The 17,694-nt window shown below is 44.7% G+C and overlaps 1 protein-coding gene across 2 annotated transcripts in view; it reads right to left on the bottom strand.

The window, feature by feature from the left end:
- Nucleotides 1-15,277, bottom strand: part of chst11 (carbohydrate (chondroitin 4) sulfotransferase 11) — a 104,181-nt gene extending 88,904 nt beyond the window's left edge. The window contains exon 1 of one of the 2 annotated variants that reach the window (XM_069670756.1): nt 15,160-15,277. In XM_069670756.1, the coding sequence (XP_069526857.1) occupies nt 15,160-15,277 (118 nt within the window). The remainder of the gene's footprint in view (nt 1-15,159) is intronic. The other variant, XM_069670757.1, reaches the window with a different exon arrangement.
- Between the last annotated feature and the right edge of the window lie 2,417 nt (nt 15,278-17,694).

Genomic DNA, 17,694 nt, shown 5'->3' with positions numbered 1-17,694 from the left:
CCACACAGTCTACTGTACATCTGGCTGCGACACACACACACACACACACACACACACACACACACACTGTTTTGGGTTGACTTTCAGAGAGCTGAGTGTCTCCCCATGCCCAGTTACTTTCCTTAATTCCAAATCAATGACTTTCACACAGATAAGGACTCCATGCACACACACACACTTTCACACACACTTGTTGCTTTTCCTCTGGAGGCGATTGTGTCACACTTTGGGCCCGCCTGCTCCGACATCCTGCACTAACACACACACACACACACACACCCACACACACACACACACACTCCCCTGGCTCCCTGCACTCCAGAGGTAAACACTGACCTGCTCTGAGAGCCGTTCTGTCACCGCCGAAAAATGCCCCCCGCTCCCTCCTGCCCTGTCGTTATTAATGCCCAAATGTGGCTAACACACGACTCTCGCGCTCTCGGCTCACCGCTCGGGGCTAAAACCTAACAACCAAATCAATATTTATCGGCAGCGGCGGTGTGATTACATTCCCATCTCCGCCTGCTGCTGCTGCTGCTGCTGCTCGAGGCCTGCAGAGGAGCGGGGGCAGCCATGCATAATGACCACAGGGAACAACTCCGCTCCTGCAGTACACTTATCAACATGCCAGCACTGAACGCACACACACAGACACACACAGGGGTGCACTAAGAACTCCAGCATCCTAAGATAAGATAATTAACCCCGTTTCCCACCAGCCTGATGCGTGAAGCTCATTCCACATGACTGAGATCTTATTCTCTATATTTGGGCAAATTCAAAGGGAGGAGAAGAAACGCTCTTTGTGCAGCAGCTTTTGAACGCTACTCACAACAGGAAGTTGAATGTTTCTTGTTTTTAGGAGCAATTTTATTCAAGTGTGATGTCATGCATTCGTTAGCAACTTTGAAATGTTTAATATCTGTCCCAAAGTTTGATTTATTTTGCGTTTTATTCGAGTATAAAAGCATTTTTTCTGTCAAAGACTTTAGAGGGATGTTTTATTTAAGAGCTCTTTTTTGTTATTTGAAACAAATCTTGGCTCCATCTCTCTGTGGCACTCCAAGTTTCATTTATGCCCCCACTAAAGACATTTATCTTTAGGAATATATCATTTAAAAAGGCTTTAGTTGTTTTTAACAAACGTCACTCGAATGGGAGGAAACAGTTCATCTGTCAGGGACTATTTTCAGCTTTGGATTCAAACATATTTGGTGCTTATGCCGAGATAATTCATTTGTATTTGCCTTAATATGTTAAAAGAAGTTCTGCTTCCAGTGATGCTCCTGGCACAGATTCTAGTGCTGTACAATGAATCAAATATTAATCTCGACACGATTTTGTCTTCCCACGATTAAATGAACACGATTGACGATGAAAACTCTGCTGCACATCAAATCAAGCGCTCCCTAAACTAACAGCCCCTCCTCCAGGGGGCGATGGAGAAGTTTGGGCTTCACTTTTGAGGGGGGCTGGCATGTCATGTGATGAGCGCCTACCTTGCTAGTTTAGAGTGGAAGAGTAAACAACAGAGACGGTCGGAGAAACTAAAGTCAAATGTCTGGAACAGAAGACGAAGAGCTAGTCCCCCGAAACAGCTCGTCATCGCTTGTTTGGAGGTGTTTCAGGTTTAGTGCAAGTGATGTTTAAGGTATAATCTTGAAGATTTTCATGTAAATAAATGTCTGTTAAGTCTCCATCTATCGTCGACTGATGTAACACAATGGTGACTGAGCCTATGGCCCACAGATGTTTATATATATAGTATTATTACAGACTGGGTGTCTGTGGCCACTTTCATGGAAAAAATCCCAAGCAGTGCCCAGTTAGCGACGCGTTTTCCATCAGCCAGCAGTGGTCGGTCTGCCAGAGAGGGTAGGCGGAGCTAAGCGGCTGCTTTTCCGCTCTCTGCAAGTGTTGCGAGTAAACAGTAATCTACTATGGCTGAACAAACAAAGAAAAGATGGATGACTACAGATACAACTTCAACAAGAAGTGAAAATCCAAAGAAGAAGAAACAAACTCGACGCTCACATGAAGCAAACAGTCTGAAAAGGAAAGCGACCGTCAGCCAGGAAAATCAAGAGTTACAACCGGAGCCAACCGTGGACGTCTAGTTAAATGGGACGTATGCAGCCGCAGTTACCTTTTATCACCATAGGGTGCCGCCAAACAGAAAGAAACTGAGAACTTCAAGATTGCCGAGAGGAAGAACGAACTGCTCCCCGTCCTCCAGCGTCAAGTCAGACATCAGGAACATAGACGCTGCACAGAGACACCCTATACACCCAACTCCCAAAGACGCACTGAAATTACCCATGATGCACCACATTCAGGTAAAGAACCTGATTTGATGCTAAATTTGTGCATGAGCCTGAATTTTGTCCATAACCGTGCAGCCCTAACAGATTCAACTTGCTAGCTAAATGCTAGGACCAATGGAAGAACAGTTAGCATTGAGCTTGTCAAAGACAACAATTTTAAAGCCACACTTTCTGGACACGAGCGTGCAGACTTTCCCCATATCCAAACAGCAACTAGATCTGCTTTTAAGTTTAAAAAACACATGAAATAAAACTCTCTGCTGTATGGGAACTTTAATTTTCCCACTCCTGCAGCTGCCTTTGAAGCCGCCGGCTTTAAAAAACATCCCTGCATCCACTTTGTTTGTAGACTCCATTAAGTACCGGCCTGTTTCCTTCCAGTAGCAGACACACATTTCCCCTGCACAAGCACACACACACACACACACACACACACACACACACACACACACACACACACACACACACACACACACAGTAAGACAAACCACAGACAGGCCAGATGTCAGTGGAACATGGAAGTCTGACAGATGGAAGCCATGTTTCACTTTACTGCTCTACAAGGTTTTACCCGCCTGCACGCACACACACTCGAACACACACACACTTTTAAACTGAGCACAAAGACAGTAAGAAATGACACTGTGAGTATGTAAAGCAGCTACATGATCACATCTGAAGCACATAAGCGTTTCTCAGCTGTATCCTCCCTCCGCCCCGGGGGAAAATAGAGATGAATGCATACGCGTCAAAACATGCATTAAACACCCCGATCGACCTGAGACACACTTTACGACGTGTGCCTGGCAGATGTGGAGGCGTAGACACCGCTGCTGATGCTGACATTTCCTATCATAAACGTCCCGCCTCTGATTCATGGGAAGAGCGACTCAATGATCCTCAGAGATCGAGAGAAAACCCCTGAAACATCTGGACAGCCTGTCATCTGCTAAATACAGACGTCTGAGCCACTGCACGCTGCCACACCTTTCACCCATTTGTGCTCCAACGTGAGGACACACGCTTCACGAGGGCAGTTTTATGACACTGTTTGACATAGTTTGGTCGCAATCACAGACTTATATAACTTTGGTTTGGATCAGGAGGATCACACACGCAGCCCGGTCGGTTCTCCAGACAGACAGCGGTTTTTCAGGGGGAAAGGAGGCGGGGTGACGACAGTTTTTCCCATGTGCAACTCTACCGGTATGTGTCTGCTGCTGCGTGTGTGTGTGTGTTTCATGTGTGTAAATCCCTGCAGGCTGGGAGGCCTGGCTGATGACGCATAGATGAAGTTATCAGAGATGTGAAGCTGGAGGCGGACAGGTCTGCAGAAGCCTCACAAACACACACACACACACACACACACACACACAGTCTGAAGGGTAGATGTGTCTATCTATTGTTTCCTCTCCGACAGGCCTGTTTGTTGTTGTGAGCTGTAATGTCTCACTGTCTCTGTTAATCCCTAAAGAGGTACACAGGTATTATTAAATCTAAGGTTATTTTGGGCTCTTAATGACTAATAGGTTTAAAAAGGTTGCTTTATGCAGCAGCTGAAAAACAGGCTGTAATGTACGTCCACTCAAAGTGCTTCTTTTGCCCACTGAGGATCGGATTGTTCTTCTAAGTGTCTGAAATAATTACATCAAGGATCCCTACAGAGATAAACCTTTTTACTCAGGAGTGAGAAGCTTTTTTTGAACCAGAAACTGCCGTTACATCGCTCTCTTCAAGGCCACCAGACTCCATTGACAAAAACGGTAGCTTAGCCTTGCAGAACGCAGGAGCTGCTGCTTTGATTGGTCAGTTTTTTGAGGGTGACTTTAATGTTTTAAAAGGTCAGTTCAGATCAAAATCAATATTTATTTTTTCGTCATTAACACAGAAAACTAAAAGATTAAGGCAGGGGTGGACCAGCGGGTCACTTGTTCTGCAAGGTAAAGTAGCTGTTTTTGTTAATGGAGTCTGGTGGCTTTGAGTAGATCGATGTAATGCCCGTTTCTGGTTAAAAAAACAAAACATATCTTACTCTTTAGTAAAAAGGTCTGACAACATTACAGAAAGGATCCCAACAGAGATAGACCTTTTTGTTACGGAGGAAGATGCTTTTTTTAAAACCAGAAACTATCTTTACATGACTCTCTTCACAGCCACCAGACTCCATTGACAAAAACAGCAATTTTACCTCGCAGAACACAAGAGGTGCTGATCTACCACTGCTTCGATCTGTTAGTTGTTTTGTGTGACTTTGTTGTTTAAAAGCTCAGTTCAGATCAAATTCAATATTTGTGTTATAATCTATAACAGAAAAAGTAAAAGATTGAGGCAGGGGTACACAAGCAGGTCACTTGTTCTGTGAGGTAAAATGACTGTTTTTATCCATGGAGTTTGGTGGCTTTGAGGAGAGCGATGCTAACAGCTGTTTCTGGTTAAAAAAAAACATCCTCCTCTTTAACAAAAAGGTCTATCTCTGTAGGGATCCTTTCTGTGATGTTGTCAGACACTTAGAATAACAATGTTTAGTGAATGTATTGTGGCGTTGCAGCCGTTACAGCCTGTTTAACGACGGCCTGCGGTAGCTATCTACTGGAGCAATTCAGCTCCAGCAATCTTTGGTACCTATTCGTCATTTAGACCCAAAAACATGTAAATTTGGGCCGATTAATTAAAGAATAAATTACCCTTAACTGGTTGTAAAAGCTGTGTGTGTGTGTGTGTGTGTGTTTTAATGCGGGTGTGTTTTCTACTTCTATTCTTACATCGACAAAAGAGTCCTCACAAGGCTAGAAGATATTGTTCCCTTAAAGGCTAACTTGATTCACAGGATATTTCAGGTCTCAGTCATGGTCCCAAAGTGTGTGTTTGTGTGTGTGTTAATGTGCCTTCCTTTGTGGCAGCCCTTTCATCGCCTCTCTAATGAAGTCCAGACGTTGGTGCAGATGGTCATCAGCTCGTTCGAGTAAATGAGGAGTCCTCTGCGTCGGCCTCCGGCTGCTGCCTGACCCAAAGTCCAGACGGCAGAGCGGCACAGTCAGCCTGCTCTGAATTACTCAGAGAGAGGGAGAGAGTCAGGAAGACATGTGGGGCACTTAGAGCGAGAAACACTACATGATCTGAGGCCAGATTAAATCCAGATCCCGCACAGTTTGACAGGATTTTAGACTTTGGAGCGTTTAGTGGAGTTCAAGTCACACAGGACACAGAGCGGATGTTATCTCGGTTTTTAATGCATATAACGATGAATTCCTTGAAATCACAGCTCATGCTCGATTATCAGACTACTAGAAGCTGTCATGATTGCATCAAATAGACTGTGTGATTTGATGAAAGCTGGAAAAATCAATCTGCAAGATGCTTAAAGATATAATCTCAAAGATTTTCATGTAAATAAATGTCTGTTAAGTCACTATCCATCGCTGAATGAGGTAACATTGATTGAGCCGATGGTCCACTGATATAAGCCTTTGCATTTGCAGTGTTATAGACTGGGTCTGAAGCAGCGCCCAGTTAGTGACGCGTTTTCCATCAGCCAGCAGTGGTTGGTCTGCCAGAGAGGGTAGGCGGAGCTAAGCGGCTGCTTCTCCGCTCTCTGCAAGTGTTGCGAGTAAACAGTAATCTACTATGGCTGAACAAACAAAGAAAAGATGGATGACTACAGATACAACTTCAACAAGAAGTGAAAATCCAAAGAAGAAGAAACAAACTCGACGCTCAGATGAAGCAAACAGTCTGAAAAGGAAAGCGACCGTCAGCCAGGAAAATCAAGAGTTACAACCGGAGCCGACCATGGACGTCACACATGCAGCACTGTCTGGATATCTGGGAAGTTGGCTCCTGCAATTACCATTCATCACCATAGGGGGCGCTAGAGAGAACGAAACTGAGATCTTCAAGATTAGTACTTTATATATAGAAAGAATTAGAAGGCTAGCTGAAAAGTGACTCTTTTTACAGATGATTGGTGTTTTGTCTAAGTTTACTATCATTTTTATGATCTATTGTGACGTTGAATTGCATTAAGAATGTCTGCACATCAACTCGAACAGTTTCAGAGTGGTCCCATCCAATGCTTTCCTGGAAGTCAGACTGGTTTACTGCACATGTGCTGCAGATAATCTGGTGTACTGGTGCTGGATGTTGATGTTGGTGGGACGCAGCAGGAGAGCCACCCCTCCCCCACCTCGGTGCTGGGATGTTTGATCCGGGATTTAGCAGCCGAGCTGGGCAGGAAAACAGCAGCGGCACTAAGATCACACAAACAGGACGTCCGGGATACACTCTCACGACACACACACACACACACACACACACACACGGTCAGAGGACAATAACTAGGGCTGCGAGCGGGAATGCAATCACACACAAGCACAAACAAGGTTCAGCTATCTTATTTCATCTCTCTGGGTCATCTCTCTCCTCTCTGAGCCGCCCTCTGTGCGTGATAACATCACACCGACTCTGTGTGGAACGCTAACACAAGAGGACGGCGCTTTGATTAACTGGAGAAGCAGCAAACGGGCAAAACAAAGCCAAAGTCTCTGCGTAGAGATCCAATAAAACAAGCAAATACATGTGTGAAGGGCGTACTGTGAACAAAGTGGAGCAAAGTTTGTCTAACTAGTTTACTGTGAGATCATCAGGATTATTTTTAGTGGTTAAACACAGCACAGGAATATTCACCCTTCCTAATATCTTGTAAAACTAATCACCTCCTCCTTCATGAACTGTGTCTGGATGAACTCTCCTGCTGCTGTGATGAGCCGTTAGCTCGGACCAGCACCCGGGTTTCTCTGATGGACACCAACTAGCAGCGTTCTGTTTCAGCTGTGGAGCGCCTGTCCATCTGTCTCTGCTGAGCGACGGTTTCACTGTATCGAGCAGGTTTGTGAACCTAAAATAAACAGATTTAATGGATAAAAATGATGCTGAAATAACAACATCCTGAAGCAGATGTGTCAAAAGTGTGACTTCATGCTTTGTGACGTCTGTCTGCCAAACGAAAAGTAAACCGTGTTTAAAATGCTTCTTTTCTGAATGGAGTTTGGTTGGACCATTTCTGATGCAACCTCAGGACATCAGGAGATTTTAAAAGCTGATAGGCTTTAACAGCACGGCGTCACACACGCGGAGAGACGCCTGCGAACGAGTTCAGACAGCGACTCGAGCTTGACATGTGTCACTCTCCACAATCACATGACAAACACTTCCTCCTAATGTTGCGTCTATTTAAGCTGCAAGATTTCAGGTCTCTCCCTCTGCTCTGTCATTGCCACCGCTGCCCTGCAGCAGTACTGAGCTCATACTTTCAGCCCCACCACCACCCCAGCATCCACCTGCAGGCTCCGGCTGGAGGGGTTTAAGATATTATCTCATCACTCCTCAAATGTCTGCATGTAGAATAAATCTGTGAGGAGGGATGAGGTCGGAGGCAAACACAAGCTCTGTTCTGCTGCTGCAAGAAACATTTCAGACTAACACAATGCGAGTCGTCCCTTGACAAAAATTCAAGGGATGTGCATCATTTGAGTCCTCCTACGCAAATGTTCTTCTGTTTTTATTTATCTAATCACTCTCTATGTCCATTTCCAACCTAATGAACAACTTTCAATGCAACTGGATGTGAATTAAAGGAGCAGTCCGCCCCTGGAAAAAGACGCTGTCAGTCAAAACTGGTGTTCTCTGTAATCCATAGAAGCAATAATATTTGAAATTGGCGCCATAGCTGCGGAGAAAGTTGTACAAACAGCTCGTGGTTTCGCCCATTCTACATTCCTACAACACCCAGCATGCATTGCGCCCCTCACTCTGAAAGGAAAAGCCGAATCTGAAATACGATGAGAATATACCGGTGGATCGTCTAAAAAATCTTCAGGTCTGCAGTCGACATTTCAAACCTGACGATTCAGAATGAGACATGACATCAGAGGCGGCGTCCTAGATGAGGAAGTGTAGTTTAGCGAGCTCCCTGGCCTCCGTCAGACGACGCATTTTACGTCAGGGCCCGTTAGAGAAGCGGATAGCGTCCTCCAAATTGCATTCATTTTCTAACAAAATGGCATTAGCTCCCCATAATAGCATGATCAGACTGAGGTTGAAAATCGGTGAACTGGCCCTTTAAGTTTGTTTTATCATCAGATTCTTCAACAATAAATTTGACGCTTTTTGTGCAAATGTTAGAAGCATGCAAAATGTTTGCTGGGTTTTGATCCTGTTCTTGCAGACTAATAGGAAGCGATAAAGAATCGATTGTAAAATCAGCACTGTCGCTGCGGCCTTTGTACCCGAACACGTGCCAGACTTCTGTTTAATCACACACAACAGCAGGTCACATCAGGGGTTAACCACTTCCTCTCATAAATACACGATGTGGTGAAGAAAAGCATTTTGCTGGAGGGAAAATCTCCATGACAACATACAGGAGACTTTCCTAGTAAGGTCTAAAGACAGGAGCCCATTTCTCCAATTACATATCCCATGTTTGAGGTCAGCGACCCCTGAGACTCAGCACTACAGTCTCACTTACAGCTGACACTACGGACACACACCGACGAAGGTGAGGAATTTAGAGGTTTCCCGTAGAAATTCCAGGCAGGAATATTTCATTCTTTCCAAAGACTTTCCAAATTCCTCGCTCCATGAACCAGCGTCGCTTTGTTCCTCGTCTGTCATCGTGGAAATCTCTCCCTCACACACACACACACACACACACACACACACACACATACACGCTGGGATTTCATGAGAGGTCACTCAGGTCCACCGCAGAGGCACAAGAGCTGGAAATGTGTGCGACTCTGAGGCCAGGTTACCACTCACAGGCTGAAAAAAGACACAGCACAGTGATTTAACTGAGCTCACACACACACACACACACACACACACACACACACAGACTTTAAAATATCCCAGAGGCACTCCACAAAGAAACCAAACAAGCAGCTCACAGAGCAAACTGCCTTATTAGCTGCGCTGATCTCTGCAGCTCCAGCGCCTTTAAAGGAGCAGCGGGGACCAGGACTGATGAGGCCGGCTGGATGCGACACAGACACACAGGAAGCTTCAGCTCACAGTGAAACCAGAGAGACATGAAGGAGGTGGAAGGGCACCAGTCCTGAGGAGTAACAAGAGGAGAGCTCTTCTAGTGTGCAGAGATGTGACTCTATTGTACGATTTGCTCTCACGTTCATTTCGGAAAAAGCTTTCTGCTGCCTGAATTCATGACTCAATATTTCAGTCGTGCAGACGGGTCTGCTGTCAGTAAGCGTCTTAAATAACTTGAGTGATATCCTAATGCGAGCTTTCTGTGACGCCAGTAGTCATTTTGTCGGATTAGTTTTTCCTTTTCAAACCACGCTTTTCAATTTAGAGCTAAACTCTTACAGGACTCCACCAACTCTGGGGGATTTGGGCCAATTATTTAACAGCAGTGTAGGGCAGGTTTGGCCCCAAATCACCAGCCTCTGGTGGGTAACTCTATTCTGACTCTCTCTAATTTACAGCATGTCGAGGTATCTGTTCACACAAGTCACTAAACTCCAGTAATATCTGTGTAGGTAGATTTTATCAGGCCATGCTCTTAAATATCTTCAGGTTTGTTTGGACCAGAAGAAGTAACTATAAAAACGTAAATAGTTAATTGAGGCCTGGCAACGTTTCAAAACATGAAACTGCGAGTGTGCATCTTGCAAGTTGAATTTTTTTTGTCTCGGGCGAGAAATTCTGAGATGTAGTGTCAAAGAAGCCCACAAGCTCTGAGCATCGTGTCCTGCAGTTGCATCAGACATGGTTGAACCAAACTCCATTGAAAAAACAAGCATTTTAAGGTTGTTTGCTTCTCATGTTGCAGACAGACCTGACAAATGAACTGAAAAAACCTGCATCATGACCTCGTTATTTCAGCATCCTTTCAACCTGTTTGTCATTAAACCTCAGTAACGTCTGTTTATTTTTACGTTACATTAAAATTCAATCCTGTGCAAATCCACCTCCAATATAATTGAAAGTATTGTAAATGGTTGGAAACGCTGCTGTTTTAAATGGTGGTATGAAGCAACAAGAAAGCGAAGTGAACACTTCGCAGTGTGCTCTTACATACAGAGTTAATTCATAAACGAAAGTGATGCAGGAGGACTCAAATGATGCAAATCCCCTGAATTTTTGCCATGAAAAAATTCTTGTGACGCTGTGCTGTTAAAGCCTATCAGTGTTTAACATCTCCTGATGTCCCGAGGTTGCATTAGAAACGATCAATCCAAACTCCATTCATAAAACAAGCATTTTAAACGTGGTTTACTTTTCGTCTTGCAGACAAACCAGACAAAATTTGACTTTAGACTGTTGACAAATTTGCACCATTTTGTCATTTTTACCCATTTATTATAATTAAATTGTTTATTTTGGGTTCATAAAAGTGTAATAAGCTAGCCTATAAGCGCAGAGCATCTCATGTTGCATCCCAAACTCAAAGAAGCGTTTCAAGGTTGTTTGCTGCCGTCTTGCAGACGGACCTGACAGAGCACTGACTTTTTACAAAACCTGCATCATGATGTTATTTTAGCATCCTTTTAACCTGCTTATTGTTATTAAATCTCATTAAAATCTATTTATTTTACATGCTTCTAATTTTTGCAAAGTGTCAAATTTATTGTTGTACGATTTTGAACAGACTTAATTCAACTCTGTGCAAATCCACATCTTACTGCACTGAAAGTCATTTATTAGGTTGGAAATGCTGACGTTTAAAGGCATGAAGTAACCAAAAAGCAATTGTGCATCCGCGCCAGGACTCAAATGACGCAAATCCCTTGATTTTTTGCCATGAAAAACGTTGTGTCGCGGTGCTGTTAAAGCCCATCAGCGTTTAAAATCTCCTGATGTCCCGAGGTTACATCAGAAATGTTCAATCCAAACTCCATTCAAAAAAGCAACATTTTAACTGTGCGTTACTTATGAATTCAAACTTTTGACAAATGTGCATCATGATGTAAATATTTCTGCATCCTTTCAACCTGTTTATTGCAATTAAATCTGTTTATTTTGGGTTCTCAAACTTGAGTATCTAGATACAGTGAAACTGCCGCTCAGCAGAGACAGATGGACAGGCGCTCCACAGCTGGAACAGAACGCCGGTAGTTGGTGTCCGTCAGAGAAACCCTGGTACTGATCCGAGCTAACAGCTCATCACACTGGGCACTGGTCAGCCTCAAGGAGCTGGAAGCAGCAGGAGAGTTCATCCAGACACAGCTCACGGAGGAGGAGAGGACAATAACCGAGCTTTGTGCTCCTCTGAAACATGTTATGAACCCAGAGATATTTGTTCAAGCCTGGAACAACACCGAGCATGAAAGAAAGTCTGCTTTGACTAAGACTGGCAGTAGGATCCAAACACCATCTAGCTTGGCGTGCTCTCAAACTGCAGCTATACACAGCGCTGCAGGCTAACGCTCCTGCACTCCCGGTCTCTGCAGGTCTGTTCGCTCTCCGGTGCTCGCAACAGATGGAGGAGCTTGTAAGTCACATGGAGTACAGGAAGTCAAAATCAAGTCATCGTAGAGTTTTCACGCTCTCAGTGTGATTTTTTCTGCTGCATAAAAACTTGAAATCTATTTTTCGGGAACATACTGCAGGCCTTTCTGTGTGTGTGTTATTTAAGGCCACTGTGAGTTATCGCTGTGTCTCCCCTCCTCCTCCTCTTTCACTTTTACAAGAGGTCACGACCCCTCGAGTCCTGGAAGAGAGGTGAGAGTTTACACTGGGAGGCCAGACAGGATTCCCAGGCCGGCTAAACATGCCTGAAGCAGGGAGACGCTGCCTGGAACGTCTTCTTAGGGACAACAATGGTGCTTCGTGTTTGTGTGTGCGTGTGTGTCGTTGTGGGAAAGTGAGAGAAAAAAATCAAGATAGGGGATTATAGAAGAGAGCTGACGTCATTTCAAAAGAAGGTAAAAAGATTGAGATAAGGCGACAGGTTTCAAAGGAAATCAACAACCTGCATGCACGCACGCACAAACACACAGTTTCACAGCTACCGTTATCATGCTTGAACACACAGCAGCACTCAAACTCCCAGCTCCTGCACAAACACGCAGCTTAAGACATCTCTTCAATCAGGGCGTCCTGGATGCAGCGCCCTGTCATCACAGCTAAATAAAACATCCACTTTGTGACCCCTGTGTGTGTGTGTGTGTGTGTGTGTGTGTGTGTGTGGGTATGGGAGCATGTGGGTGTACGTGTGGGTGTCGGGCAGAAGGAGCTGATGCAACGCCTGCAGACGTTGGCACAGATCAGGATCCAGGGGTCCTTACGATCAATCCCTCCTGTGAAGCTTCTTGAATGATGCTCAGCAGAGGAGAGGTCTCACTCTGTGCAATATTCCTGCTACGGGATTCAGTGATGCTATTCTTAACTAAATTATATCCGACTACAAGCCCTTCTTTCCTCGGACAGAATCCTAACGAATGCTTAAAGTTCGACGGGTATTTTCTTGCTTTCTTTTTGTGTTTGTGTATTTTCCAACATAGGATGGAGGTCAGTGGAGTTTTGTTTAGGCTTTTACAGCTCTGACAATGTAACATCTCTTTCCATTATCCGGGATATTTCTCTGTTTCAGACTTAAATCTAAGACTGAGTATAAGAAGTGGACGTAGCTTCTTGCTTTCAAAAGTGAGGCTAATGTCTAAGTGTCCTTAAACCTGCATTCTCCTTAATGATGCAGGTCAATTCATTCATTCCCTCCATGATTTAAGGATACACCTTACAATTTAGGAGCTGCTAGCCTTTAGCTCCTCTCCAGCTCCAGCCTCTTGTCCAAATACATCCTCTCGTGGCTCCGAGAAACAAGATACTGACTACTAAAACGGGAGTTTAGCTTAGCTTCACAGTGGCTACATCTACTTCTTATACACGGTCTATGGTTTAAATGTCATTTTCTGAATGCTACGAATAAACATTAACCTGAATTTAAGCAGAAATCCACAGAGAGAAGCTAAAACGTCAGCAGCTAAACCCAATGTTGTGTTCGGGGTCGTGATTAGCTGACCCCGAAATAGTAACGTCTATGTGGGAAAACACACCCCACATTTCTTTTGGCTTTTTGGCAAGCTCATGTGTTCATGTCTTCCTCATCAATATGTCCTTTTGTTGTGTATTTATGCTAATTTATGGATTTGTCGCTTATGTGTCGCTTATGTGCAAGCTCCGTTTGTGGCGGAGAGAAGAGTTACAGGCTGGTCTACATATTCGGTTGACTTAAAGTCAGAAGAAAAGAAAATATAAAGTTAAAGCTGGAAAAATGTTGTTGTTGTTGAGTTTACACACAAAGCAGCCGAGCCTGCAGTGAAGCCAAAGTCAACAATCCAGCAGGTCTGAACGAGGTCCAGCTATCGATCTGTTCATCAGCTGCTGACGCGCAAAAAGCTCTGAACCCTTTTGAAATATTAATTAGTGATCAGAAAAGAGCAAAAACAAATGTTCTAACTCATCAGTAGGTGCATCGTATTGATTTTCTATCTGTGTTAAGATGATCAGTTGGCTGATGATCTCTGGTGGCTCACAGAACAAATGCCTCCTGATCAGAGCTGTGACAGACTGAGTGGTGTGGATGATGCTCCTGTATCTTGTGTTTCATCTGTCTGTTTTCCCAGGAGCGCCATCCATCAGATGCAGACAGAACTCCTCAGTTTTTCCTCTGCCTTCACAGGCCCGTCACTTCTCTGTCAGTGGGCACTTTATCTCACAGCAGAACACTAAAGCATTGATCCAAACAGAGATATCAGTTTCCTGCATCTGAAGCATCATAACCGCATTAAAGATGAAACATTTCCATAAAATCCGCCTGTGAGCGCTGCAGACTCTGCGTCTCCAGCAGCAGCATTATGGGATTATCATCTCTGCTCGGGAATGATTCCGTTTCTGTTCATGGAAAGCAAATACTCAGAGACGCTTTCCCCCTTTCTGCAGCGTACAGTAAACCTGTTGTACTGTAGGTCAGCAGCACTGAGTCAACACCGCTGCACGGCCGCTGCGCTCCTCCTCCGCGCGTCTGAACGCTTTGATTTTGGCGCACAGAGCCGCTGCTGCACAACGCGCAGATCTCCCATCCAGGGGCGGTGATTCATTAAATCCGGCGGGTTTGGCAAAGCTACACATCAAATCCTCTAATTCAACATAATGTGATGCAAATTCTCCCCCAGGACCCCCCGCTGGCACGGAGAGGATTTTCTTTATTGTGTGATAAATTATTTAACGCGTCTCTTAACGCGCGCAGATAAGAGAGGACATCGATCCTAAACGCTCCCTGAAGAGGCTTTATTTTTAGATATGGACTACAAATTGATTTCCCCATTAAAGCTCAGCCTTTGTCTCCATGTGGATCACATTTGGACCGCTTCAGCCTGCATGTGCCCACTTTGCCAATCCCCACTGCCGCCCGTGCACCCACTCGCATCGCCAGTAAGCCACGTTTCCGGAGACAAAAAGCCTCCCCTACCATCTCCATGCCACTTGTCAGCTGGGAGGAAGAAGCGAGCCGGTGTGCGGCGCCTGCTTGTCCACATCCAATCACACCCAAACGCACAAACACACACTTCCACAGAGAAAGGACCGCGCGACAAAAGCGCAACAAGACAATCAATCCAAAGACGCGTAAATGTGCCACATTGTATTGATTGAGGATCGCGTACTGGTTCACGGCACAAGTATTAATTATTTATCAGCTGCGTTACTGTACAGCCTCAACAGATCGATGTGTCCACATGCCAGGAGGCGAGGTGCCACACACCACACACGCACACACACACAAACATGAGAAAGAGAAGAAAGGAGGGGATCCTACCTGGGTGGAACATACTTTGGAAATAAAAGATGACCAGAATAAAGGATCCCAAACAGGTGGCAAAAACCATCCGGCATATCCTGCTCATCCTCATCAGTTCGCTTAGAGTCTGTTTCATGTCGGGACGGAGAGGCTGCGGGGTGCAGGGCGCAGGGAGCTCGCGCTGTGGGGGAATGAAGGGTCGGTTTGTGGGAAGGTCCGGGCGCTCTGCTGGTACTGATGAGGATTGTCTGCCGGTCAATGAGCTGAACGCATCCAACACGGAGCGTACCACTACGAGGAAGCTGGAGGGGGGGAGCAGGGACGGCGTGGTGGCACCCCCGCTCGGAGGGAATGAGCGCGTCCAGATGTGCGCTTCTGCTCAGGCTTCACATGAAAAACTGAAAATATAACCTGTAAGGGTCTGCGGGACTTTCACTGAGTGGAAACATGGAGTGAGCTGGTGTGATGTTCAACAGTTTTCACCTTTATGAAATACATTCTGGTATTTGGATTCTTAGAGCTAGCTGTATGAGCCAGTGGTGTTTCCTCAGAAGCTGAAATACAGTCGTTTTTTAGTCACGTTATTGCACCGTGTAAAGGTACTACAGCTTCCTCCACGTGCTTTTAAGTGCTTCTACAAATTAAGATTTAAATAAAGAAATTCAGATTAAAATAATGACTCATGCTGCATCATTGTAGGTTAAAAATTAAAATCTTTTCAGGGTTTGGAACCCGCAGATCAAAAACCTTAGTAATGAACGATGCTGGAGTTTTTGCTGATCTCCGATATTTTCCAACCCTTTCTGACGATTTTAATACCGATACTTTAGGCCCGTGCTTTGTTCCACCTCATTGCAGAGAACATCAAGCCTCCCCTGTAATGGAATTGATGCTTACTCATACTGCACTGGCAGATGCAGAAATAACATGATACAGCGCTCTTTAAAATGTGCAATATAAGAAAGCTGCTTAAACTTATGAAGCATATTTATTTGTATGTTTTCAAATCAAACGGTAACAAGCTTTTTTAGGGAATCAGAGCATTTAGGCAGAATTAAAGCGTTGCTTTATCGGCGGAAAATATGGGCAGAAAAATGACATAACTGCCGATGCAGATATACTGATGACGTGCAGAAAATATTGAATTCTGGGAATTCTAAAAACGGACAAATTATAACTGACGAGTTATAATTAAAGAGAGAGACTTAGAACTAAGCAAAAGAGTTGTTTGCATTCAGGAAGAACTCAGGATTTGGAACCCTTACAGGAGAAAAGGTCGCTCTGGGACGACCTCTTCGGGGTCAGGAACCCGCAGATAAAGTGTTGTAGTGTTCTGACCGGACCTGAACTTATATCTTATATATTTTGGGTTTTTTTCTGTTTTCACTGTTCATATTTTATCTTCGCTTTGCTTTTTAATGTCTGGTTTTATAATGTGTTCCTTTGCTTGTGTTGTTAAACTTGCCTGGCCTTAATAAACAGTGTTTAAAGTTGGACTTTTTCACTTGTCATTAAGTATTTTAAAGTGTTTTTTACTTAACTGAGCTCTCATCATTTCACCTCTGAGTTTTTGTCGTCTTAGTACCAGTTGCTGCTGTAAGAGTTCCAGTGAGAGTAGTGTTAGTGGTGGTGATGGTGGTGGTACTTGTGAGTGTAACATCAACAAGACATCAAATCTGTAGTTAAAGTAGCAAAAGCAGTTAAAGTAACGTGTCAGTATCTGTTGTGATAGTCACAGTTGTGCAGAGGGATCTGTGGTTGCAGTAAAGGCAGACCGATTACACTGTGTTTATTACACTGCACTGATGACAGCTGTAGTAGCAGTAACAGTAGGAGTCGCAGACGTTATGCATGCAGACAGATTTTTTCAACTCACACATCTTTGTACCAGTTTTATTTTCCTTCTTTCAGGAGCGACACAATGCAGCCGGTGCTGCTCGTTTCACCTCCTCCACATACAGCTGCAGTGCCATCTAGTGGTGAGAGAGCACACTGCACGGGGGTCAGCTTGAACTCTTGAACACAGTCCAACAGCAGCAGGCAGTGATAGATAGACCTCTCTGCAGCATCTTAACCTTGATGTGAAACTTGCACAAAGTCACAGAAGCTGCTCTGCTTTGATCGAATTATGCTCTAATGGTATTTTCAGGCACATGCCAGCAGAGACACTCCTGTGCACTTTTTCTAATTAGGAGATCTGTCTTACTTACACAAGCAGGTCTGTCAGGGGGGAGAATCAGAAGGTGGTCTGGAGGGTAAATCTCAGAGAATTTGCATGTAGTCGCTGCAGCGTTCAGGAAGCGGCACACAAAGCACGACAGTGCAGACATTAACATGGAACGGATGGGAGCCTGTACACTCGTGAAAACGCTGCAAAGACACCCTGAGAATGAAAATGACGCCCTTGCGCGGGGCACACCCATGTCGCGCGCTCACAGATGAACATTTTCTGATTTGAATGCAGAGTGCAGAGCAGAGGTGGTGCAGAAGACTTAGAGGGTCAGCTGCATGCTTTTAAAAATATCTGCTCTGCCGTCCCCGCATTCATTTGTA

Source organism: Semicossyphus pulcher, unplaced genomic scaffold (assembly GCF_022749685.1).
Source record: "Semicossyphus pulcher isolate SPU_LCO1_2020_fin unplaced genomic scaffold, fSemPul1.0.p SCAF_20, whole genome shotgun sequence".
NCBI classification, from domain to species: Eukaryota; Metazoa; Chordata; class Actinopteri; order Labriformes; family Labridae; genus Semicossyphus; species Semicossyphus pulcher.
Note: the sequence above shows the minus strand (reverse complement) of the source record. Positions and strands in the feature narration are given on the sequence as shown.